Source organism: Ochlerotatus camptorhynchus, unplaced genomic scaffold (assembly GCF_037179485.1).
Source record: "Ochlerotatus camptorhynchus isolate MF236.1 unplaced genomic scaffold, CSIRO-AGI_Acam_v1.1 ptg000330l, whole genome shotgun sequence".
NCBI lineage: Eukaryota > Metazoa > Arthropoda > Insecta > Diptera > Culicidae > Ochlerotatus > Ochlerotatus camptorhynchus.
In genome coordinates, this window is record NW_027040818.1 from 12,669,710 (window position 1) to 12,696,727 (window position 27,018).

The following is a 27,018-nucleotide window of genomic DNA, read 5'->3' on the forward strand; positions in this document are numbered from 1 at the left end:
GAGGTTCAACTAACCAGAGTGACAATGATCGCCTAATGACCCCAGAACAGGTTTCAAAATTCTCGAGGGAATCGGCCAATCTCATGTATCAACAGAAACCAACATTTTCATAATCGTTCGGACAATTCGTTATTGATTAAGCCAATTGACCAGATTAACAATGGTATTCTAATAGCCCCGGAACAGGCTCCGGAAGTCGCAATGGAAGTGGTCAATCTATTATAACAATATAAACCAGCCGTGTAACAATATTTTCAGAATTGTATAAGCAATTCATTAAAGACCATTCCAACTAACCAGAATGCCAACTGATCAAGTGACCCCGAAACAAGTTCCAAAAGCCTCAAGGGAAGTGGCCTTCAGATTTTAATGGATAATTAATATAAATTTTTTTTTTGCTATTTACCAATGTAGCAATGGTCATCCAATGGTTACGGAACAAGTTTCGGAAGTGACCAATCTCTGATAGCGACGTATTGGTTTTTTTTAGAATTCTATTGTCCATTAATTAAAGACTATGCCAACCGACCAGAGTATCAATGGAACCTGAACAGATTCTGGGAACCCCGACACGAATCGTGTAACATCCCATACATTTCAGAATTGTATGAGAAATTCATTAAAGACCATCCCTAATAAAAAATAACCATAAACGAACGATAACCCAAATCATTGAACTATTCCACAAATTGTTTGGATGATACCCAGAACACGTCGTTAAGCAAATTAACCATACAATTTTTATTAGGGATGCCAATTGACCAGAGTAATAATGGTCAACTAAGCAGAAACTAGTCGTGTGGCATATCAAAACTAGCCAGAATGACAACGGCCATTTGATGGCCCGAAACAGGTTCCGTACGGCCGTGGGGAAGTGGTCAATCTCTGCCTTCAACGGAAATTAGTCGAGCAACGTTTCAAAATTTCAAAATGTTATGGACAATTCATTAACGACCAAACCAACTGACGAGAGTGTCAATGGACACACGATGGGCCACGGTACAGCTTCCGGAAGCCCCGAGGGCAGTGGTCAATCTCTGCTTTCAAACAGCAACTTAACAAAATTTCATATTTGACATGTACTCACTTTTCATTTGGCTTCGGTTGATACTGTGGCGGCTGTGGACTGACGCTCCTCCGGAGCGAACTGTGGTGGTTCTTCTTCGGTTTGATGGACAGCTTGTGCTTGGAAATGGAACTGTCCAGCAGGCTTTCGGTTTTGCCAACATTCAGCTGCGGATCCAGCTTGGGCCTCCTGGTGCGACGATCGTACGATTCAGGAAAAGGGGGAAGATTTTCTCATCAATGAGCGAATGTTCGAGGATTTGCGGATACTCACTTTGCTGTGGCTGCAGCGGCGACGGCGGCGGCGGATTCGCCCATGTCCAGAACCTCGACGAGGTCTCCCACCCGGACCGAGATGGAGTCCGGACCTTCGGCATCGTAGGTTTTGTTTACCACCAAAATATCATACATCTGGACAGCAGTCAAAACAGAGAGAGAGAGAGAGAGATAGGTAATTAGTTTTCGGCGAGTGAGGGTTGCAATGCAGAGGGGAGGGGTCGACGACGTACAACAAGTTTCGGATGTCGGCTTATTTCAGAAGCAAAATGGTTTACTAATGATGTGCATTAATTAATTTTTAAGTACACAGTTGATCTATTTTCGGACCGATTACGAAACATCGATGCAGGTTTGCAATTCGTCGTAGCATTAGCCAAAATGCATTCATGTGTTTTTTTTTTTCTTCAAACCTCTAATTGAGTAATAAATTTATCCGGGCCAGTAATTTATATCGCGACAATTAAATATTCATTTAGTTTTCCTCCCACCCCATTTCCCAAGTGCCACTGACTTTTCCACTGGTCCGAATTGCACTGCTTTAGTTTAGAAAAATAGAAGGAGGAAAAGTGATCGTAAATCCGACCTTAACGACCGGAATCAATCTTCCCGGAATTGAGAAGAGATGTTTTAAAGTCAACCCCGGCTAGAATTTCCCACCCCTGGCCCTGGGGAAGTCGTTAATCGTCAATTTGAATGGTGGAATGTTGGCGCATTTAGCACATTCGGTGATCGGCTGCACCGGGATGCATTTCAGAAAAAATCGAGCTCGGAAAATCCTAAATCCGAAAAGCGTGTCTAGACAATCCATTTAGTCTCCGTAAACAATGTAAGATCGTATCTCACCCGGCCGTCTCCCGTCCTCCCTAGTTGCCTGCTGTTTGGTAACGCTCATCATCGATTCGCCATTCTTACGAGCACGTCGAAAAGGCGCTGAGTGAAATAGAGCATATCGTTCGAAAATTAACTTCAGTTGTGGATTATTTAGTGGCACGGTAGAAGACATGGTCCCAGACAAACGAATGTACGCTGCTTCTCGAATTTGGTCCCTGGTAAATGAACCCACAGTCACATCCGATTGTCTGTGGTTGCACCGTCCCGCCCCGTAAAAGGTGAGAACCCGTTTCTATTTTAAGCCAAGCAGCACTTCATTTTAAATGCGTTGCTTGCTTACCCACAAAATATGGAGAAATGAAACCATTTCTCATTTGGAACACCCCGCTTCGATCGTACTTTAACCCGGGTTGTAACATTCGAGTAATAACCATTTAATGCAACCGCGCTCTATTCCGGCTTTGTTTACCATCGACCGAGGGTGGTAATTTTACGACGCCGTAAGAGCAGCAGTCCTCGCCAAAGGTCAATCGCACTGGGTGTTTGTTTTCCATTGCGTCCGTCGGGAAAGTGCCTTGCCATCCGCATGTTGCGCAACGAGAGAGGTGGCCATTAGTCATAAGTCGATTTTAATCGATTTTGACAGTTTTCGTCTTTCAGCAGGCAGGGTTAGTGTGTGGGCAACATTTTAGTCCATTTTATTGGCTTGATCTGAATCGGGATTAAAAATAGAGTTGGAGATTCTGTTTCGAGTTGCAGATCTTTCATTCTATTTAGGTGAGATCTCGGGATCGAAAGCTAGCTAATACGAAGTGTAACCGATACAATTGAACTTGCCGTGTGCCAAAATGTCCCTACTCGTTTGGTCAGACGAGCGTCACATTAGAATTTGATTGACGGCCAAAGAGGCGCTCCCAACGGACGACCGACGAGCACGCAAGCAAGATGAAAGCGTTCAACTGTCATAGTTGACCTAGAATTGGTCGGTTTCCGGAGTGAACCAATCATCCGATGATATTCTCCGTACATTGTGCTGTGCTGACCTTTTTGGGTGGCCTTGACTCGTTGTAGTGTAGGATCACTTTTGAGGTGAGAACCTAGGGGTTAGAGAACTATTATTTGAAGCGAATAGACCAGCGTTTGTCAATCTGAGAGGCGCAGTAGGCTCTGCCCGCAAACGGTCGGTTTTAATTTCGCTGTCACAAATTCCGTGTTTTCCGCGTGCTGTTTGGCTTGTACCAAGGAAAAAAGTAATTCGTTTTCATTATTATCATGTGAATATAGATTCACCATGATTAATTTATCGGTGTTTTAATATTGTAAATTATTGTGAAAATTCCCGGGTTAGAATTTTTTTTGAATAGTTGTGTTGCTGTAGCGTTGTGCTAGTGTGTTTCGGTGCTACGCTTCTACTCCCGGAAGCAACGTTTGCCGTGTCTTTTTACGTATTTGGTATTGGCGTTCTGCCCCCTGGACAATAACCGGGAAAGATGATTTTGCAGATTAGACTACGATCCTTCCACGTCGAGGACACAATACATAAGCGGTGAGATCTAACTGATTACAACTAGATATAAAAATATGAAATGCATCCTACTAAATACGTGCCATCTACAAAGCAGGAATTGCTTTGATGATGGAAGTGTACACGCAGTACCAATATACATTTTATATCGGTACTACGTGTATGCGGGGCTTGTTGTAAGTGAAAGTAACCTCGGAATGGACGTGAGTGACCAGGCATTCTGAAATGGGTTACTGAATCTCAACAGAGCTATCGCCTTTCAACTTCCGGGCTAAAATTGTTTGCAATGAGGTCAGTATAATATTTGCAATACAATTATTGCAAACATTTTTTTCCATAAAAACACTGCCGGACAGTGGAAGTTGGATTGTATATACATACATACATACATACATACATACATACATAGACCAGCGTTTGTCAATCTACGAATTGTGACCCACCGGTGAGTTGTGGACTGTCTTTAGATGGGTCGCAGGAGTTCAATAAACTTGTTCATTCGTTTTTGTAAAACATGGAAAATTGAACTGAATTTCTCAAATGATAACCTTTCTGTTTTGTTTGTTTTAGTAAAACTGAAAACAAATTTTCAGCCTAATTTAATGAAACACGCTCGTTTTCTCATAATAAATCAAACCTCTTTAAATGTAATCCTTAATGTAATTTCTTTTTAATTTTTCAAATAGTGAGCTGTTCTATACCAAATAGGAAAAAAATTACTTGACCTTCTCAGATTTGCATGCAAGCCTTTATTTTTCACTAAAACTTTGACTCAGACGTCATTTCGATCATAAGGGACGTTTCCGTGCTACAATTTATTGAAAAATGTCTAAGACGCCATTTTGAAACAGTTTACAAAATCCAAAATGGCAGAATTTTTTTGCAAATCGAAGAAAGTCGAGTATTTCCGATGCGTCATTTGGCGGGGAACTGCTCTAATCTGTTTATTTTATAATTACCAATACTATTTTTGCAGTTAATGGGCTATTTGGTGTTTGGAAGATTGTAATTTCGGTTCTAGTCTGTTTCGGGCCTGTCATGGTGGTTACTCATGATTACTTCATGGGTAAGCAGCTCCGACAATCGATTTGTTTTTTGACGTAGAATTACGTCTTTCGGCAACATATTGGGGGTGCTATTTTTTGTCAAAAAACAAAAACCGACCGCGTTACGAAAAGTGGTTAGGTTTTGACCACTTATAACTCTGTCAATAGCGGATGGATTTTAATTCTAAACAAGCTAACCAATTGGAAATGTTTCTACAAATCTGCTTAAATGAAAACTTTATCAATTTTCAATAGAAAACTACACGAATGTCCAACTGTTACAATGGTGATCAAAATAATCACCGATTGCCTGCAAAAAGCGCTTTCCCTAACACAGATTTCATAAACGAATTCCAGCCGGTCTTGTTTTTCAATCAGCGTCCTTAAATATGCAATTAAAATATAACTACACACTTAAAAATAACTACTTTTACACGAGACGTAATCCATATTGGACGTAAATCATAAAACGTAAACAAACATTTCATGTAAAATTAAGTGTTCTCAAACCGAAACATAAGCTACTAGTCCTAGAGAACGTTTGATTGAATTGATTTTCTCGTTTCTTTCAACTGATTCTTATGTCAAAAGGGCCGCTTACATGTGTCGGTCTCAGGGAACCGAAATGTAGAAACGCTTGGAAAATATTCTGCCTGCAATAATATTATTAAAAATGTTATACACTCATCAGACGTAACATTTGTTGCGCCCATCAGGTATAAACAGTTTAATTTTATTTGGGTTGCCTTATAAATGCTTATGCCGCTGTGAAGACAGATAGCTAAATCTCTATATGAACTGCACACTTAGAAAAATTCATGTAAATTTATGTGCTCTGAGACTGACATAGGGGAATTTACGTATTCTCGTCAATCTAAGCAGCGTCTGCACTTCTACTAGCATTTTCTCAGCGTCACGCACATATATGATGTGTCTGTTTGTTTACATTCATCTGCTGCTTGCTTCTCTATCCATTCCAATCGACAGAATTTTTTAAAACGTTTTGAAAGCGTTTTTACAACGCTCCAAACTTCTCAGGTGAGTGTGACTATTGTCGGCAGTCTCTTTTTCTTCGGCAACCTTCTCATTAGAACTGCGTGTTAACCAGCTGTTTTATTATCGGCAACTCGAAATCAACCTCATTTTGTAGTGCGTATGCTTTATTTGAAGAAAAATGTAGCATTACTGGATTGCTCGATCGTTCAAATATAATCAGATTGAAGCTGAAAGGCTAAACAATCGTTTGGACACATTCAGGGAAGTGCGTTGATGGGAAAACATAGTGAAATTAACGTTTAAATTTTGGTTGCCGAAAACAGTCAATGGGTGCCGAAGCCAACATTTACCCTATACGAGCGTCAATTCTGACATAAAATTGAGCAATAATAGACGCGAAATTCAGCTCAATCAAACGTACTTTTCGTCGAGTAACGAACTTTTCAGTCTTCAAGCACTTAATTTTACATGGCATGTTTGTTTACGTCTCATCCTTTATGGAGCGGTTCCATATCATTAAAGCAACGAGTAATTTTCATCTTTTTTGATTTGCATGAAACCTTGCATACAAGTTTTTGGAGAAGAAAAACGCCGTTTTGCATACTTGGTTCGCCATTTTGAATCTAGCCTTACTTATGAGAAGGGCCTATGAAAAATGCACATGATATCTTCAAAAAATTGTATCTCGGAAACGGTTTGTCCGATTGGTTTGGTCTCTTGGGCGAAGTTTTAGACAATTGTTGGTGTTATATGGATAAAATATGCACGGTAAAAAAAAGTTTGATATTTGTGTTTTGAACTAAAATATAAATTTTCCGTTTAAAGTGACATGTCAATAATTTTTTTATTATCCTTATGTTATAGCTGACTAAAAATGCTATCTAGTACACAGTAGGTTGTTCTGGAGAAAAATAGGTTACAATGAAAAAAATTGTTTTTAAAAAAAATACAATTTTCAAAAAAGCTATTAAGAAAAGTCAAAAAAGTTTGTCACCCTAATTTTATGAAAGTACATCAAATTTGCAAACAAAAAGTACTTCGGTAACATTTTTCTAAGATGCACCGTTTAGAAGATATTACTGATTTAATATTGTTTTTTTTTTATAACTTAATAAGTTTTGGCCCTTTTCGGATGTACTCCGTGTTTTTCCAGTTTCAAAAGTATTTTTTCGGAAAGATTGGCAAATTTTGAGTTAAAATGACACTGACAGCTTAAAGATTCGAGTGAAATTCTCTGCCTTAAAAGTATTTTGAAAAACAAGTTACAAAATCCCACTATCAGGAACAATGATTTCTTCAAGTGATTTTTGGTGCGTTGTGCTGAAAATGTGCATTCAACTCTTGCATATCGCCTAACAGTTTAATCCATTTAAACTGGATGTGTTTATACTGTGCATATTTTCTCTCTATTGCCGAACATCGCCACAGACATCAAACCGATGAGACAACTCGATTTCCAGATACACCTTTTTGAGAACTGCAAATGTAAGCTCCTCAATTAGCAAGATTCAAAAGAGCGAATTAAGCTTATTTTTCAGGGATGGTGATTGTGCGCAATAAAAAATAACATTATATGTTGGATATCATCAGTTTATTTTTATTCCTGTATTTTTATAAAATTATTGTTTACACAACTTTCTTAACAATATTGAATATTTTGGCATCATTGTCAGGACAGTTTGAATAAAGCTTTGCCTTTATTGTATTTTCTGATAGAGGAAGAAATGAGTGGAATTTTAGAGTTCCTTGAATTGTTTTTGCATTATTATATTGATTATTTAGCTGCAAAGACATATTTTCGTATTCTTCTGTAGTAGAATAACAAAATGACAACTTTGTAAGTTCTTCTTCTTTTCGTTTGTTTGCCCAATTAAACAACTCTCTTGCAGTCTTTATCGGGTGTTCGCGTTCTTTGGCTAAACTTGCTCTGGTAGCCATGCGTTTTATCGTACCTCCAATAGCATCGCATGGACCTTTCCGTGCGATGTTGCGAAGAAATGCCATTCAGCGTCAATACCATACTTTGACTTAAATTTACAAAGGCTAGAAAAGTTTTTTCGGTTTTTATACTGTGAAGCAGCACCATCTGACATAAAATATTTTTTTTTTATGTTTTTATTTTGATCAATTTGTAAAAAGTTTATCATTTTATCAATAAACAAATTGACAGCGACTGAATCATGTCTTAGTTCTTCAGAAATTATAATGAAGCTAAAATGTTTAATTTGCATATTTTCAGTATAATATATGAAAGGATGGATTGTGGCCTGTTGCACGTTCCAATGGTGTGATTGAACTTCATCCTGCAAAACGAAGCTGTAATTTTCAGAAAAGTCACAAATAGCTAAAAATTCACCATCTTGCATTTCTGTTTAAGCGTCTAATTTAAAAAGATTTCTTCGTACACCTTCGACGATTTCAGCGCACTTTTTTTCAGGATAGTGAACATTTTTAACCTTACCTAAATCTATAGGCGAAACACGAATAGCTGCTATTCCTCGGTTGAATATTTCGACGTCTACAGGCATCGTGAAGTCTTCATTTGATTTAATTGTGCTTAGCGTTGACTCTGATGGTATCGTGACCAAACTTTCATAGCTTTGCGAATCAGGTACATCAGGTATGGTCTGAACAGTTGGCATCCTTGAGCCGCCGGCTACGCTTTGTTCCTCGTTTTGGGTGAGGTGAGCTCTTGAATCAATATGTAGACGGCAAGACGAACAAACACGAAAATCCTTGGTGTTCAGTGTGGATACCTTGGAAAATCCAATTGATTTTAGTTTTTGGATGATACCATCCGTGAGATATCGCAGCTCTTTCGAACACTGAATGTCTTTGAATGGGCGAATACATCTTATTTTACTCATTTTGTAATCTGTAACATAGAAAATATTTTCCAATTGTTAGTTTTGTACGAAAATATCACAAAACATATAATTAAAATGTGTATTTAAAACTTACCTTTGCACCAAAACGTGTTACACTTTCCTTTACAATTATTATGTTATCAAACAACACTGGATCTCGTTCAAAAACACAGGATTATGAGCTGAAATTACTATAATCACTATGTTACTAGCAACCTTTCTGCATTTACTGTTTGGTTTTCCCTAGTAGATACTGGATGAATTCAGAACCGAGTCAGACATTATTATACAGCTCACGGGTAGAAATCATAGAATGCTGGGTAAAGACTGTTGGAAGATAGGTAGAGTTGAACGCTCAGGTATCGTCGAACCTTCAGGTACGAGTTTGGAGAGTTGGAGCGAGGTAGATTTGCTGGCGTAGGTATATTGTTATTGAAGAAGATTGTAAATTGTATATACCTGGAATGAATAAAGAGTGCGGCGGTTGTTGATTGAGGTATCAGTCGACAGCCCTCTAGTTTGATGGAAGGTGACTACTGCGTTCTTTTTATTTATTATTAAGGAACGGTCAACGACGGAGCTAGCCTCGTTATGGCCAGCGTGGCCATGGTGGACTAGTTCCAACAAAGACCATGTTTACAATCACCAACTGTACGTAGTACAGCTAACTGGTATCTGATTACCTGTATCTAATACTTGTTAGCACGTTTTCAGCACAACGCACCAAAAATCATTTGAAGAAATCATTGTTCCTGATAGTGGGATTTTGTAACTTGTTTTTCAAAATACTTTTAAGGCAGAGAATTTCACTCGAATCTTTAAGCTGTCAGTGTCATTTTAACTCAAAATTTTCCAATCTTTTCGAAAAAAATACTTTTGAAACTGGAAAAACTCGGAGTACATCCGAAAAGGGCCAAAACTTTTTAAGTTATCAAAAAAAAAAACAATATTAAATCAGTAATATCTTCTAAACGGTGCATCTTAGAAAAATGTTACCGAAGTACTTTTTGTTTGCAAATTTGATGTACTTTCATAAAATTAGGGTGACAAACTTTTTTGACTTTTCTTAATAGCTTTTTTGAAAATTGTATTTTTTTAAAAAACAATTTTTTTCATTGTAACCTATTTTTCTCCAGAACAACCTACTGTGCACTAGATAGCATTTTTAGTCAGCTATAACATAAGGATAATAAAAAAAATATTGACATGTCACTTTAAAGGGAAAATTTATATTTTAGTTCAAAACACAAATATCAAACTTTTTTTTTACCGTGCATATTTTCTCCATATAACACCAACAATTGTCTAAAACTTCGCCCAAGAGACCAAACCAATCGGACAAACCGTTTCCGAGATACAATTTTTTGAAGATATCATGTGCATTTTTCATAGGCCCTTCTCATAAGTAAGGCTAGATTCAAAATGGCGAACCAAGTATGCAAAACGGCGTTTTTCTTCCCCAAAAACTTGTATGCAAGGTTTCATGCAAATCAAAAAATACAAAAAATAAAAACTGGAAAAATTTCCCACTTGTTCGTGGAACCGCTCTATGTCAAAGATGGATTCCGTCACGTGTAAGATTAGGTATTTCTAAGTGTGTGTAAAAAGTGAAAACATATTGCTTCTCTCCTAGTGATAAGAACAAACTCTTGAAAAAAATTCCGGCGAATTAAAAAAAAAAATTCTATATTGACTCAGGAACTTTATAGACGTTCTGAGAAGTTCACGGAAATCCAGAAAAAATAGAGAAGTTCAAAGTTCTTTGGAGCAATTTTTAAATCTTCGAAAAACTCAGGTCAGTTCAATTAACTTCACAAAAGTTATGAAAACTTCAGTTGAGTTTAAGATCTTGGGGGAAGTTATAGTTAACATAACTCACTAGACTGGTTGGATGAAAACTATCAATGGTTGAGGCAATAATTACGATGATAATAATGGCTGAGGATATAGGGTATGGCTCATTTCCCTTTTCCCAACTCCTTTCCCTCTCCTGCCATTCCCTCCCCTTCTTCGTTTCATCCATTTATTTGATTCTGAATCATCGTATTTAAATCTATGATTTAAACAGGCCTGATGTTTCTGAATCTTCTTGCTCCTTAAATGCTACACAGCAGGCATGACCATTTTGATATATTTGGCGCATCTATGATGTGCAACATATACCAAATAGACAAGAAAAGGGATGGAGGTATATATCTATCATTTTCCAGGATGCCTTCATGAGGGTGTGGAGTTGTTCACCTCCTCGTGGTGCACCCTGGAAACGATGGATCATCAGTGCTGTAGTGCAGTGCGGCACTGACCCAGTCGGCTAATCGAACAACAAAGGAGCAGATGCGCCAGACGGCGCCTTGCGATCGATGTCAGTAAGATCGCAAGTATGAGTACTGACACACTGGCCCTAATAGGACTAAGTCGAGTGGAACCCGTTTACATAAACCATGCTACGGGCTGGCGGCCAAGGTACTTCATTGTCTTAGTACCGTCGGGTGGAACCGACTGAAACGACGTTTGAGCTAATGCCTTGTCCGTCTCCATCCCGTTAAAACCTTGGCAGGCATTAGAATACGTTCCTGACCGTGCCACCCAGTTGGAAAACTGCGGTGGGAATAAGTTCGGTTGAGTTATTCCCGTCTTGCGCGATCCGGCTCTGAACATAGCGCCCAATGAAGGCCTATGTCAACCCTCGTTATGGACCTCACTGCTTGCATAGGCACCCATGGGGATCAAACAGCGACATCAAAAACCCAACCCAGAGAACAAGTCGTCTAGGAGGCGACCACGAAGGGTGGTCTTACCAGATCTCCCCCACACAGTGATCCGAACAAGGACACCAAGAGTGCGTGGCGGTGGCCGACCAGTCCAATGCAGCAGTGGACGAGCCACAGAAGAGCGCTGAAATAGTGAATAGTGCAGTTAGGAAAAATAGCAGCTCCAAGCAGGGCGGTAAGCAGGACGGTAAGAAGGGCGCTCCCCCGAAACCCCCGGTCAAAACTGCCCCCAAGAGCAGCACTCCACGGAGCAGGAACAAGACGAAGGGCGAGGGTCTCATCATTAAGACGGAAGCGTCGGAATACGCGGAAGTCTTGAAGAAGATGAGAACGGACGAGCGTCCTGAGATGCTCCTGGTGCTCATACGTGGCGCTTAAGACCAGGGATCGACTTACAAGAAACTGGCAAAGGAGGTCGTTGGTAATGGGGTGCAGGTGAAGTTGCTAGGCTCAACAATAACCATCCAGGTCAAGGACTTGGACGAAGTGACAGAGGCGATCGAAATAGGCTCAGGGAGCAGTGCCAAATCGAGGTACCGCCAATAGCGGTTACCCTGAGGAAGGGACTGTTTTCCACCGTCAACCTCTCGGCAGCTGATGCCAGAAAGGCGGCAGCCACAGGGAGGGTGCGAGTGGGCTGGTCGGTTTGCCTCATGAGCATTCCCCGACCGGTTTCGGCTTGCTTCAGGTGCTTCGGTCAGGGCCATGTGGCTCGGGACTGTAAGAACACCGATAGAAGCAAGCTGCGCAGATGGTGCGGCTCGGAGGGCCATAAGACGCAAGGTTTGCCAAAAGCCGTCGAGGTGCACTATATGCGCCGAGAAAGGGAAATCCCCTACCAACCACATGGCAGGTGGCCAACGCTGCCGGGGGGGCAAGAGCAATGCTGCCCCGGCCAAGAACAATGCTCAGCTATGTTCGAGGTAGCGCTGTTGAACCTGAACCATTGCTCGGCTGCCCAGCAACTGTTGTGGCAATCGGCAGCGGAATAGGGAGTGGATGTCGCAATCATCTCCGACGCGTTGGGGATGGCGGCGATATGCACGATGGGGAGCTTCCCCGTTTAGGAGGTAGTCTTGTCCAACTCGAGCGTGGGATTCGTGATCGCCAGGGTTAATGGAGTATATCTAAGTAGCGGCCGTTGCGGAAAATGCAGACATGTTCCGTTCTGTTTTTCAGACCTGTCTGGACGTAGGCATCTTTTCAGATGCGTGGTGCTGCTCCCGAAGCCAGGAAAACCTCCTGGGGACTCGTCAGCATACTTGACAGGGTCATCCTCAACAGGTTGTCGGCTTACACCGAAGGTGTAGACGGCCTGCCAAGCAGCCAGTACGGGTTCCGTAAAGGCAGATCTTCGGTGGAAGTCATCCAGACGGCAGAAATGGTCCAGGCGGAAACGAAGGGGTATTCGTTACTGCGCGGTGGTAACTCTATACGTGAAGAACGTGTTCAACAGCGCGTGCTGGGGGGCGATAGCCCGCTTGCTACACCAACTCCGAATGCGTTAGAGTCACCGCAGGAGTGCCACAAGGCTCCATCCTGGGCCCGGTGTTATGGAACGTCATGTACGACGGAGTGTTGAGGATAAGATTCCCAGTAGGCGTGAAAATTGTAGGTTTTGCCGACGATGTCACGCTGGTAGTCTACGGGGAATCCTTCGAGGAGGTAGAGCTGACAGTGGCTCACTCCGTGAGATCCAGGAAACTAGAGCTTGCCCATCACAAGGCGGAAGTGGTCTTAGTCAACAATCGCATGTGGGTGCAGCATGCGACGTTGACAGTCGGCGAGAGCACAATTAGGTCTGTGCGCTCTCTGAAACTCTTGGGGGTTATGCTCGGCTGCCACGTCGAGTACGCCTGCAAGAGAGCGTCTACGGCTGTGGGGGCATTATCCCGCATGATGTCAAACAGCTCGGCAGTGAGTGCCAGTAAGCGCAGGCTCCTCGCTGGGGTCGTAGTATCTATCTCGAGGGAGGCCGTCTGTGTCAGACACGAGGACCGTTCGAGGGGTGCGCAACAACGCGCGAGTGGTGTCGATTGCGAGATGGCAGTCGGATGGCACAAAGCGGAGGTGGACCTACCGCTGGATACCTTCCGTATCAAGCTGGGTCAACAGGCGCCACGGGGAAATAAACTTCCACCTGACACAGTTCCTGTCAGGCCTTGGCTGCTTTAGGAGTTACTTGCATAGGTTCGGACATGCAAGTACTCCCACCTGCCCCGCGTGCGCTGGCGTCGAAGAGACGGCCGAACACGTTATGTTCGCCTGTCCACGCTTCGAGCCAGTAATGAGCGTTATGCTAGCGATATGCGGAGCGGATACCAGTCCGGATAACATCGTCCCTAGGATGTGTGGTACCACCGAGAACTGGAGTGCGGTGGTGACTGCGGTCACCCACATAGTTTCGGAACTACAACGACAGCAGTTGCCTACTTCCCGACTAGATCGATAGAGTATTGCTAGACGAGCGCCATAGCGAAGTAATGCCTTCGGGCGGTTCCGGGGAGGTCAAGGGCCAAGCGCACAGGGTAAGGTTTAGTGGGTCGGGAGTGCGATTCTCCCATCCCCACACCCTGAGTTCTTTCTCAGGTGTCTGTGAGCAGATTCCCCCATGTATTTAAAAAAAAACGGATGCCTATATGAACTGGCTGCGTTGGTGTTAGATTAGATTAGGGGAAGTTATAGTTTACAACAGTTTCATGAATATGAGGAAAATTTCGGGAACTTCAGATAAATTTCGAGATTTTTATCCAAAAATTAAAGATAGTCCAGAGAACATCCGAGAAGTTAAGAGAACTTAAGAAAAATGTCGGAAACTTCACAGCAGTCTCGCGAAATTTACGGAAATGCAGAATATGTCGGGAAGTTTAGAGATCTTTAGGACAGCTACATTCATTTTAGGGCAATTCCTGAAACGTCATCAGTAAAGCAGCGAGAACTGCTGGGAAGTCCCTACGAAAAAGTAATCGAGAACGGTATATTTCCAGCGGTCCCCGAACTTCGTTGATAGTGGACCTACTTTGAGAAATTCCATAAACACGAAACCCTCTTACTTAATTTCCTTTACTTTTGCTGGTTCGCATATTAGCTTATTGCGTGCTCTCAACTTAGTGTTTTAGATGTACTTCCACAGTTATTAATTGAGAGCTTCCGATGCCTACACCATTTTTGCATTAGTATAATTGTGTGGCAAGTACAATCATAATCTAAGCCCAGGGAAGTCGAGACATTTTCCCACCCGAAAAACTCCTAGACTGGATCGGGAATCGAACCCAGCCACCTCCAGCATGGTCTTTCTTTGTTGCTGCGCACTTACCGACTGAGCTAAGCCCTTGGTTCGCAACATGCAATATGCAAAAACTACAAGGCTAAAATTACCTCAAATAAGCGTTTCTGACTATTCGCCTGTAAACGATAAAGAGAAAATAAAAACAAAAAAACACTAAAATGTCCTTAAGGTAAAAGGGGGCGTAATTAATTGTCAAAAATTTAAAAGCAGTTTTTTCGTTCAAAATCAAAATTACGTTCATGAAAATGTGTTCATTGCATTCTACTTTCCGACTGGAACACAATGAACACATTATCATTGACAGCGTTTCGGTTTTAAACGAAAAAAACTGCTTTTGAATTTCTAAAAAATAATGACGTCCGCTTTCCCCTTAAATAACAAAAAATATTTAAAAGGTAAACGTCGTTTAAAAACACCATAACGATCTGAAAAGCCACAAAACATCCGCCAAAACGGCAAGGTGGTCATTGAAATTCAGTGCTGAGATTACGTCCTTTCGAAAAAGTAATCGAGAATTGTTCTTAATACAGCATACTTTAATAAAGAAGAAAACATTTCCCTGCTTGATTATTGATTTTAGAAATTCGGGGTAATAATACATTCGTGGTAACGGGTCAATAGTGGTAATAGAATTTTAAGCAATGTCGATTCGGGATAGTAAAATTCGGGGAAAGGTCATCGATTCGATTTCGTGACGCTGCTTCGATGAAATGGTACCTCCGCGTTCGGCAAAGCCGTTGTAGGACCGAAAAAGTCCGGGTACAGTCCATTTGAAATGAAAGGGACTTCTAGACCTTATGTCACCATAAACCCAGAATGTCCAGGAAGTTATTTCTGAGCAACTAGGTAAATAATTTCAAAAGTCAATGCACAAAGGTAGCCATTCACAATTTTCGGCGACGGCAAGTAGCACACCTTTCGTGATGAAAATCTGCTAGGTATATCGAAGCCAACACCGCCACAAAACGCACGGCGGGTGCCCATTTTCACACACTCCACAAATGAGGAGACAAATTATACGAAATGCGTCATTAGCTGAGTGATCTAGCAGCACTACAGTAGCCGAACTCCACCTACACGGAGGTACCTTAGCTGTACCGTTCGTCGATGCACCACGTAGGCAAGCGGCTGCCTGTGACGAGGACGGCCCACGATGACAGGGATCAACTGCTCTACCCACGCGGTGTATGTACTGTTTGAATTTAGGACCGTAATTGGTACACGCGAATCCGTTCGCCGTCGGTGCAGGACAATGATTCGCTTGTTTTGAAACAAGAACCCCCCCCCCTCCCCTCCTCCAAGCCTGCTGACGTCAGTGTATGACGATTTGACCGAACAAAGTGTTAGGTGCTACTCTGTGAAAATGGCAAACAGTCATCGGGAAAACGTGGCGGATCTCTTGAACCACTTATGTCTATCAACGGAGCTCAATTTACCGAATCGTTTGTCTTCTTTCTGCGGGGGGGTAGGTCGGTGTCTTCCGCGAAATATCAGAGTGTGTGATCTCGTGGAAATTTTGAACGAGATGCGTGAAAAAGGTGCCCGTTAGTTCTGATTTAATTTACGATCGTCGCTTGCACAGCTTATCTAATAGTCTAACAAGGTCGTTGTTGGAACAAAATCCGTGGGCGAAGTCTGGTTTCATTTGTGCTAAGAAAATAAAAATCTGAATCAGTTGTAGGACGGTGAGATTCTACCTTTCTTAAAACGTTGAGTTTAAAACGATGATTCCAGAATGCGATACGATGAGAGAAATCCGGGGCGAGGGTTTAATACCGTTCCTCGATGTAGGAAGGGTAAGAACGAACTTTAAACCAATTCATATTTTTAGAATTATGCAATTTCGCAATCAACGTATGTATGTATGATATGCGTCGGGATTAAGGCATCGGGGTGGTAATGTAAACACACTTGCCACATAGGCCGTGTTGGCTGAGCTGCCACTGATCCATGCACGATGTTCAGATCAGGTCAGTTGAACCGAAAAGTAGACAGGTTGTATAATTAAATCGACGCCATAAAAGAACTTTGAGTTATGGGTAAGGTACACCGGGGTAAGAGAGAACGTAGGGTAAGAGGGAACGGTCAATAGAGACCTTTGAATACTTAAGTGTGAGTGCGATAAAACAGGTATCTCCATAGAGCCAATGCACTATGGTTCAGAAGTCGTATTTAGGTGGAATAAATTAGTTGTGCCTAAATCATTAGCTTTAGATATACAGTCACGATTATCCAGAGCCTTGAAAAAAATTCACTCCAAATAATTGAATCAAAGAAAGTTTAACGTTTTGAAATTATTAAATTCCTTTTGCCTGATGATGGTCATAAATAAAGGGTGTATTCGATAAAAATGGCACACACATATTTACTCACCAAAATTAAACCGATTATCGGATTTTCTTGATAAACTTATAATGAGTTATGATTTACAAAATTTATTTTAATTCAATTTCATCTCCCATCCCGAACCGATTTTCCCAGTGTTTTTGTTGTTTTTACCCAAATTTTCTTCAACTCCAGCTCTGTTTTAATAGTTTTGCAATGGTTTCTAAGTTTCGCCTTCATAATTGCCCAGAATTTTTCAATTGGACGAAGTTCCGGTGAATTTGGTGGGTTCATATCTTTTGGCACAAAATTGACTCCGTTGGCTCGGTACCGTGTTGGAAACGTGTTGGAGTTTCGAGCGTAGTGGCAAGATGCTAGATCAGAGCACAGAGAACAGAGTTGATCTTTTGTGCTTCCTTACGAATAGCAAGAGACGCTTCTTAAAGCACTCTTCCGTGTAAATAGCACCGTTGATTGTTCCGAAAGTGATGAAGAGAGCGCCTATTTCACCACATCTGCAAATCGCCTGCCAGATCAGGAACTTCTTTGCAAATTTCGATAATTTATTCTTTCGAACATCCTCCGGAACATCGAACTTAGGCCGACAACATAGTAGAAGCGATTCGATGCGATAGCAATTGGCCGCCTCTCACTCAGCTGCACGATAAGCATTTCCTCACTCAAGCTACTTTTCGGTGAGTTGTGAACCGTTCATATTATCATCTCTCCTTTTTCACCGATAATTCATTATCCTCTCTCATACATAATCCGAAAATATATCTCTTCAAAAACCAACGAAAATACTTTTTCATCACCCATTTGGCTCTGAAAATTACCAAGAGCGAAAAATATACCACCCCAAATTGTTCCGTTCCAACCCAATGTGATGTAAACAGTTGAGACTTAGGAATTCGCCGTCTCTTTTGTTCATCCGCTGATTAAATGGTTGACGGAGTGTGACGTCATACTGTGTTATCCATTTAAACAGCGGCAGAACGAAGGAGACAACGATTTCACATAGCCTCAACTGTTTGCATTTCATTGATTTTAACCAGTCCGGCAGATTTTTTTTATACCTCCTGTCAAATCATAAGGGTCATCCATAAATGACGATGAAATTTTTTTACCAATTTTAGACCTTCCCCTCCCCCTTCGTGGCGTTTGTTCTATACCTTATGCAGTCTATGTCCGTTACAAATGTTGAAACCCCCTCTCCATTACTCCTAAGATTCTACGTAACTTATGGATGTGCCGTTACTGTTGTTTTGGTTCTTAATTTCGGATCATCGTTTGCGTGCGGAAAGTGAATTTTCAGGTGTATGAAAGAAGTGAAAAATCATTATCGGCATCAAGAATTCACTGAAAAAGAAACGATTTATCTGTCGCTCATGCTGTCCGAAAAAAATAAATCGTTGTTGCTTTTCTCGCGAAAACTGCTCTCGCTTCTCACATTCTCTTTCTATTTCTCCTAGCAGGTGAAAAATAATGTTTCTCTTCTCAAGTAGGCGAAAATTTCGATCTCTTTTGAATTAATCATTTTGTCAAGCTTCTGCATTCATATTCCATCAGATGTCACAGCTGTTGTTTGCGGAAACTACACACAATCTGTTTTCTTATAATTGTTCACAGAGAACAATGCAGTGCAGAACATGTCTGGTACCTCTATACAGGGTGCGTGACGAATTTTTGCAGTAAATTTCAAATAGTAATTTCTCATGCTTGTGCATCATGATTTAGATATATTTGGCAGCACTGGATAGCTTATACTGTTAGATGTAAGATTTAAACAAACAATGTTGAGTAAACGTAAAGATGTCGAAACAAGAGAGCAATTGTCGCTTTGTTGCGCGCCGGAGTATGCATGAAAGAAATAATTCGGTCGGTAAATGTGTCTGAAAGAACAGTGTATAATATTAAAAAAGGCTTGGGAAAGTGATAAGACGGAGCACCTGCTCATACTGCTAATAAAGCACAGAAATGGCTTACGGAAAATATTTCGTAAATTTGGGAGGAAGAAATTTGGCTCCCAAGCAGTCCCGATATCAATCCGTTGGATTATTTTGTATAGGGCGTCGTCCAACGGGATACCAATAGAACCCCTCACACCACACTTAAGTCGCTAAAAGCTAAAATCAAGGCAGTGATGACATCTATGGATCGAAACATTTTAAAACGTGCATACTGCAGTTTCCGGAAGCGTCTATCTACAGTCGTCGAAAGGGAAGGCAATTTTTTTGAATAAATTTACTTACAACTTCCATATGTTGCGAAAGAAAATAAATCGCACAAAATTCATTGCTAGAATAACTAACTGGTGTATTTTTTCTCAAATATGCCATTTACTGCAAAAATTCGTCACGCATCCTGTATATGCATTTAGATTATTATTCGAAGTCCCTCCTTTTTTACACATTCTGCACACAAAATAGCTCACCCCTCACAGAATTTCCCGCTGAATTTTATGTATGGGGCGGGGCATAAAGTATCTTTTGCGCAGAATATGTAAAAAAGGAGGGACTTCAAATGTTAAAGCAAATGCATATATAGAGGTACCAGACATGTTTTGTAGTGTCAGGTACTCTATTTTGTAATCTTTGAAAGGGAAATCACAAATCGAGTGTCAACAAAATACATGGCATGTTGAGAGATTGAGGTCGGGAGAACAAATTTTCTCTCTCAAATTTGAATGTTTTGGCTCTCTGGGAGCTGGTAGTAAATGAGGTAAAACTGTATGGGGAAAAACCATTTTTATTTAATTGTCGTGTTTAAAAATAATTTCCGGGAAAAAATTGAACTACAAAGACCCTGATTAATTTCTTAAGGTTGTCGTTCACTTTTTTTTACCTGAATATGCACCGAAAGCGAATTATTCCCACTTTTCTCAATTTTTATATGGGGATTTTCATCACTTCCTACCAGCGGAACAGCGCCATCTCTGTGGAAAATATTCTAATAAAATGATTAATTGGCAAAGCGAAATTAAGCGGCAAGTAAAGCAACCTATGACATAGTGAAAGCGTTTTTGAAAACATTACAGTCGCGCGCGCAGTGTAAGATATTTGTTCAAATTTGTTTCAATTCAGCATGGACTTATCGGATGAGGAATATTTCGCTTCCTCAAGCACGATTAATTTCGTAATGAAAAACAAAAGAGAGTTTGCAGTTCACCCGATCAATCGAAATAGAAGGCGAGATGAGGAGTTCTTCAGATTGTATGAAGATCTTCGTAAATATCCAGAGAAGTTTCGGTCTTACACAAGAATGGATATGGACACATTCGATCTGATTTTGAATCTAGTGACAAACAAGATTATCAGTCCACTTGCGTTCGCAGGCGTCAATACACAACACGAACAGCTCTGTCGCTTTGCTGAACGCTGCACCAGCGTTTCCAGAATGTTTTAAAGCTTATCGGTATCAAAGGTTTAAAAAATCGGTATTTATCGGTATTTACTATTTTAATTAATTTCATATTTTTGGCGTTTTTTAAAGCAAAAATTTTAACTTTTGGACTATGATCGGAAAATTCCGGAAGAAAACTCTGGGGAATATTTGAATTAGCTTCTGGAGGAAGCTGAAAACAAGAGCCAGAGAAAGAAGCTCTCCTGGAGGAAATTTGAGGTAGGTTCTGAGAGAAGTCGGAAAAACATCCACGGAACTTCCAAGACATAAATTGAGAAACTTCTGGCGAAAATTTAAAGAAATTCAGAAAAAAAAATAGGATTTCACACTCAAAGGAAGGCAGAAAAGTTTCGGAAACCGGAAATAAATTCCAGAAGTAGCCATCTTCAGGGGAAGCCAAAAGAAGCTCAGAGAAACCTTCCGAAAGAAGTAAAAAAATAACTGGGCAAAATTCCAGAACTAGACGAAAGAAATTTACAAAACTAGACGAAAGAAAAGTTTAATTGAACTTCCTGGAGAAGACGGACCAAACTTCTTGGAGACGCTGGCAGAAACTTCCTAAGGTAGATTGGAAAAAAATATCTGGAGAATGTCGGAAGCCAGAGCGCTTACGGAACTGTCAAAAGAAACAAGGACATAATTCCGGAAGAAAGAGCTCTTGGGGGATGTTCTAATGATCCAGAAAATTTTCCAAATGGTCATAAACATCCCTGAAAACCCCGCAACGCCCCTGAAATTTTTGGAACATTCCTGAAATGTACTTAGGAATATTCCATTTTTCCTCGGGCTGTTTTGGAGTACTCTGGTCATCTTTAAAATACATGGAACTTCCCTGATTATGATGAGGCTACCGAAATAACTCAAGTTGAAGGTTTCTAGTTTTTCTTGAAGATTACGAGATTTTTTAAGCACTCTCACAATTTTCTTTAATTTATTGAAACATCAGCATTGAAGTTCTCTGATCTTTCCGATTTTTATAATTTTTAAAAATTATCGACACTGCCATCAATAAGCACGGAACTTCCCATAAAATGTTCTCACAATGTGCTAATGTTCGTGTAGCTTCCCTTACGTTTCTTAAAATTGTATGAGCCCCTCGGAACATTGCTGAAGTTTTCGGCAATTGCCTAAGTTTCTCGGAACTCCTTTAAAATTTCAGCGATTTCCTTGAAATTTATTGATCTGATCTGATTGTCCGGATATTCTCTCAATTCTCCTGAAACTAATGGAACTGTCCTGAAAACCCATTAAATTTTCCAGAAGTTCTTTGGCCTTGTGAAGTATCCAAAATATTTATGATGTCTCGTTAAGTTCACTGGAGTTCACTGGACGGGGTTTTAAAATTTTAACAGAAGTTACTTTCTTTAATTTATCAAAACTTAATCAAAAGTCTGGGCTTTTCGGAAGTTTCAGAACTTTTTTAAAAGTTCCTGCAGCTGGTGTGGATCCGCAACCAACATTTAGAAGCATCCCTGAAGTTTCGGGAAGAATCATTCGAGTGAAGGCTGAAGAAGCTTTCAAGAGAAGTCGAAATAAGTTTCCGAGAGGAATCGTAAATAGAAAATTCCAGGGGAAAGATGGAAGAAAATCCAGGAAGTTAAATAATGTTTAAAAAGTATTTCCCGATTCCCCCGAAATTACCAGAAAGAGCCATCGACTGTTTATCGATTCATGGGTAGCCAAAAACGGTGGGGAAATTGAAACATTAATCGAAAGAGTATCCATAAGACATTTTTGAACATGATTTTTTTTTTAGAATTTTAAAGACTCAAAAAAATTTAGATATTCAAAAAGATACAAGTTTCACACAAAAAATTTGATTTTGATTATTTATAAAATCGGTATATATCGGTATAACACCTCAAAAATCGGTATTCTGAGGAACCTTATCTGTATATCGGTATCTAGTTCAGAAATCGGTATAAATACCGATAAATCGGTATATCTGGCACCGCTGCGCTGCACACCTCTTCGCATCGCTTTCACTATGATAGGTTTGGGCGATTCCCATAGAACGCTCATAGAGGGAGCTTCATTGGCAATAAGCGAAGCGCTTCGTGGCAACGAAAGATTCTTGCCCAGGAAGTTGACGGAAGTCGGCCTTGACGTATCTAAGTTTCGTCATCCATCACGATGCAACACGATTTGGTGAGCAACTTCGTGTAAACTTTCCGGGCGCACCTTGTAAACATGTAACCCAGCACGTTTCATAGTTTTCTGCACAAAATCGACTGACGCCTTACTTTTTAGCGACATCTTGAATTGACATGTTTGGATGGTTCTTGAACTGTAGCACCACTTTCCTGGCCATTTTACAACCACTCCCTTCCTTCCTTTGGGCACTCAGACGCTCCTGGAAGGTTCTTATAATACGGGACACAGTTGTATTTGAAATTCCAAACTTTTTAGCGATCCATCGGTGGGACGCCTCTGGATTTTCATTGTGACCACGGACCATTTCTTGTTTCTATGACGTGACTGGAACTACTGTATGAATAATTATGAAACTTGACAGATACTCAAATGTTCAGGTTTTTTACTCATACGCCCAAGTAACCAAAAGTTCCGCATTCAACGATAAAACTCACTTCCAAGTTCCATAAAGTTCAAATAAAGTTCCGACAGAACTTTCAAGTTCCATAAAGTTCAATCAAAGTTCCGACAGAACTTTCAAGTTCCATAAAGTTCAAATAAGCACTACTTATGAACTTCAGGCAAAGCCAGGACTGGCAAATGTCATTTTCAATGAAAGATCTCAGGCGATATTAACAGAGATACTTCCGTCACTATCATCGGATGAGAAAACGATGATAGAGATTTTCTTTAAAATCTCATAGAATGTTTTGTCATGACAGAGCGTGACAGTAATTACTAGCTCGTAATTACTAGCTCATTTATTGCTATTAATGTTCCTAGTTCCCAGGAAATCTTAATAATATATTCACTCTTCCGATTACATACACTTGATTGCTTAAATTCATCTAAATCAGTTAGAAATGTTGACGTAAAAACCGCATAAAAATTATTATCATGAGTGCTTGATCATTGGAAAATGACAAGAAAGTCAATGATAGGTAGTCTTGTCTCGTGATAGTGAGAGGCCTATTTTCTCATTGTCACATGACGGCCGTAATATTTACCAGCTCTGAGCAAGGCTGAAAACATGGCCACAAAAAAACTCCGAACAAGTTCCCATCGGAACTTCTTAGCAACTTTAAAGTATCCAGAAAGTATTTCCATGAGGAACTTCTTAGCTCCTTGAAAGTTTCTAAAAAGATCCGTCATAGCCCACATTAAGCAAGCCGCACAAGCCTTTTTTAGAAACAAAATTTATTGTACGTAAATATGAAATGATCAGTGGCTCAAATCAATCATAATTCTTATATTTATGCAGTGCATCATATCCAAACCCGTGTATTCGGCATGCTATCTACGAACTCTAACCACTGTGCCACAAGTGTGTTAGAATACCATGCACGCTATGTCTGAAGGCACTTTTTTTGCAATATTTATGTACCTCAATTTTTTCTTCACAGGATGTTAGTATTGATCCTAACAATCATATTTGTGACGATTTTAAAATATTTCATCTTAGATTTTTTTTAAGAAAAAGTGTTTTGACGTTTACCAAGCCGATTATAATGGCGTATATGGACTATTGACGATACAAAACTATTACGAATTGAACATATGCAGTAAAATAAGGTTTGAAAGTTGATTGAATTAGTCCAAATGGTATTAAAGAGCTCTTTTTGACTCTTATGTAAGATCCGTATTGATCCATTTACGCAAAATCGATTAATATTTGTTACTAGAACAACATTTTCGTTTAATTTCTCTTCCCTCATCAAAGTAAAAGATATATAACGAGCAGGACAGTCTAAGACAGTTTTCCCGTATTCATTTTTGTGTCCCGTATTCAACAGGTGGCGAAGGTGGCATTTGCAATCCTGAACGGCAACCATGACGAATTTGTTTGAAAATCTTTAAACCGTTAATGCCGATAATACAGGAATGAAACTCACATAAGGTTAGCTACTCTTGCCCTGTGAGTTTAGGTAGCCATCACCTTGAATTATTACAGAACTGCTGGAACGTCATTGCAGTTTCAATATTTTGTCTGAGGAAACTTTCAGGAAGGTCTTTCGAACTTTCTATGAAATTCGGCGAACTATAGAAAACTGTAGTGAATTTCAGGAAACTTCTGCAAACTTTAAAGACGTTCCTCCAAAGAATCAGACCAACTTTCAGAGAAGTTTATTGAACTCCAGGGAAGTTCTAAAAACTTAAGGAAAATTCTCTTAATCTTAAAGATATGCTTAGATCTTTAGAGAAGTTCTATAAACTTCTGGAAAATTCTGCCGACTTCAGAAACGTTTTGTGAGCTTCAGGGGAGTTCAATGTCCTCCTAGGTAATTTCTACGATTTTCAAGAGAGTTCTGTGAACTATATAGCTATATAGCAACATTATATGAATTTCAATGATTCTCTGCAAAAAGTTCTTTAAACGCCAGGAAATGTTTGCAAACTTTAGGATGGTCTGTGAACCACAGGGAAAATTGAACAACATAAGGTAATTACTGTGAACTTAAAGAGATATCTGAGAATTACAGAAAATGCTAAATTCAAATACGTTCTGTAAACTTCAAAGAAGTTCTAAGAACATCAAAAATGTTTGAAGAATTTCATCGAAGTTCAATTTGAGTGTAACTTCTATAAGCTGTTGAGTTGAATTTGAATGTAACTTCTATAAGCTGTCTCATTGGGTCGTTGGTGGAACAACTTACACTCCATGTCATAGAAAACAGGTATGATAGAGAGAATTTGTTGCGATATATCTTCCTCTTTTACGCTTTCCTTATGAAATGTGATCGAAGATGACGTGGTTGCCGCAAATGCGACTCGGCATGCGCAATTTGGATTTGCTAGTCACAATTGTAGGTTCTTGATGAACGTGTAGTTTTTGAAGGATGCAATTTTGATCATCAGCTGAAGGTTTTCGACAATAGGGATGCTAATATGAGACACAGGTGCACAGGTCTTTTTTTGTAAAAGTTGGTCTACCGAAACCTTCCGGTAGCCCCGAAATTCCATATTGTAAAATATCACATAATAGATTTTTGCAATGAAAAGTCTTAGCCTGGTTCACGGTAAAAACAAGTGAAGCTGTTCATATTGGTTTTTGCCAAACATGGAGTAGCTATAAAGCAGTGGCAAATAATGTCAGATACAACAAAAACTTGTTGATTTATGTAAGCATTGATCAGAATGTATGAAACAGAAAAAATGAACTACAATGTTTGACCTATGTTTCTTATGTAAAATCGAGCGATTTAGTAGGATAGTTTTCTAGATACAGCTGAAAACTTAAATTTCTCTTAAAAAAAGGTGTTTTACTAAAACATATAGGGGAAATGATGGCTTCGGCAATACCTTATCCTATTATCGTCAGGGGGGTAAACAACGTCCTTGAGAGCTCTATTTTAGCATGTGGATACATTGTGTTTCAGAGCATCTATTGGCCAAATTTGAGTGATCTAGGGCCCCCTGACGACAATAGGTTAACTACTTTAATCTGCTTTTGAATCATTTTCAGCTGAATTTGTTTCGATCCGAAACAGTTTTGTATCGTCAATAGTCCATATACGCCTTCATAAACGGCTAAGTATACTTCAAATCACTTTTTCTCAAAAAACCCAAGATGAAATATTTTAAATCCTTCACAGATTTGATTGTTAGGGTCAATACTAACTTCATGTGATGAAAAAACTGAGGTACATTAAAGTTGCAAAAAAAAAGTGCCTTCAGACATAGCGTGCCATGTGGGCAAACAACAATTTAAAATTCATGTTGGGTTTCGTATTCAAGTCAGTCAACTGGCACTGAAAACTCCAACAGTAGGCGGGACAACAGCTCACTTTAATATATCTCAGATGACGTAACGTGCTGGATCTCTCACGCAGAAGGATTGGGTTTAATTCTTCAAACAGCTCCAATACTATTACTCATGCTGATAAATCAATACACGTTCATACCTGCGTTTAGAATTAACTTTCATAAAGACCTGACTTTAGAATTAACTTTCATAAAAGTGCGAACTAAATCTCGATAACTTTTTCAAAGAGACGTATCAGCTTTTGTAAACAATGCATTTGATCGTCGATTTGGCGTAACTGGTAGCTCGCCCACGCATGCTAACACTACCATCAGATAGGGGAAATTTTCCCCTACCTGCTAGTGGTGTTAGTAAGCGTGTGCAAGCTACCAGTTACGCCAAATCGATGATCAAATGCGTTGTTTACAAAAGCGTATACGTCCCTTTGAAAAAGTAATCGAGAAATATAAAATTACTGTAGACGACAAAAACCTTTTTTTAAATTTATTTTCTAAAAGTTCTGTTCAAGTTCCACCAGAAGCTGCTTAGAATGCTCTTCAATTATGGTACCGGAACTTTCTAGTTCTTATAACGACTTAAAAATGAGGCTGCTTAGAATTCTATAGACCACCTTCAACCAAGCTGCTTAAGCCACAAATAGCCTTTTATCAGAACTTTTGGTTACTTGGGCGGTTTAAAAGTTACAGATGATTTTCGGTGTGCCATTTTTATCGAATACACCCTTTA

At 40.0% G+C, this 27,018-nt stretch overlaps 1 protein-coding gene across 6 annotated transcripts in view; it reads right to left on the minus strand.

The window, feature by feature from the left end:
- The window catches only part of Obsc (Obscurin), a 222,500-nt gene that overhangs the window by 87,044 nt on the left and 108,438 nt on the right, over positions 1-27,018 (minus strand). For all 6 annotated transcript variants that reach the window (XM_065230324.1, XM_065230322.1, XM_065230325.1 and 3 more), the window contains exons 3-4: positions 1,340-1,476; positions 1,088-1,255 (exon numbers count right to left, since the gene is read on the minus strand). In XM_065230324.1, the coding sequence (XP_065086396.1) occupies positions 1,088-1,255; positions 1,340-1,476 (305 nt within the window). The remainder of the gene's footprint in view (positions 1-1,087; positions 1,256-1,339; positions 1,477-27,018) is intronic.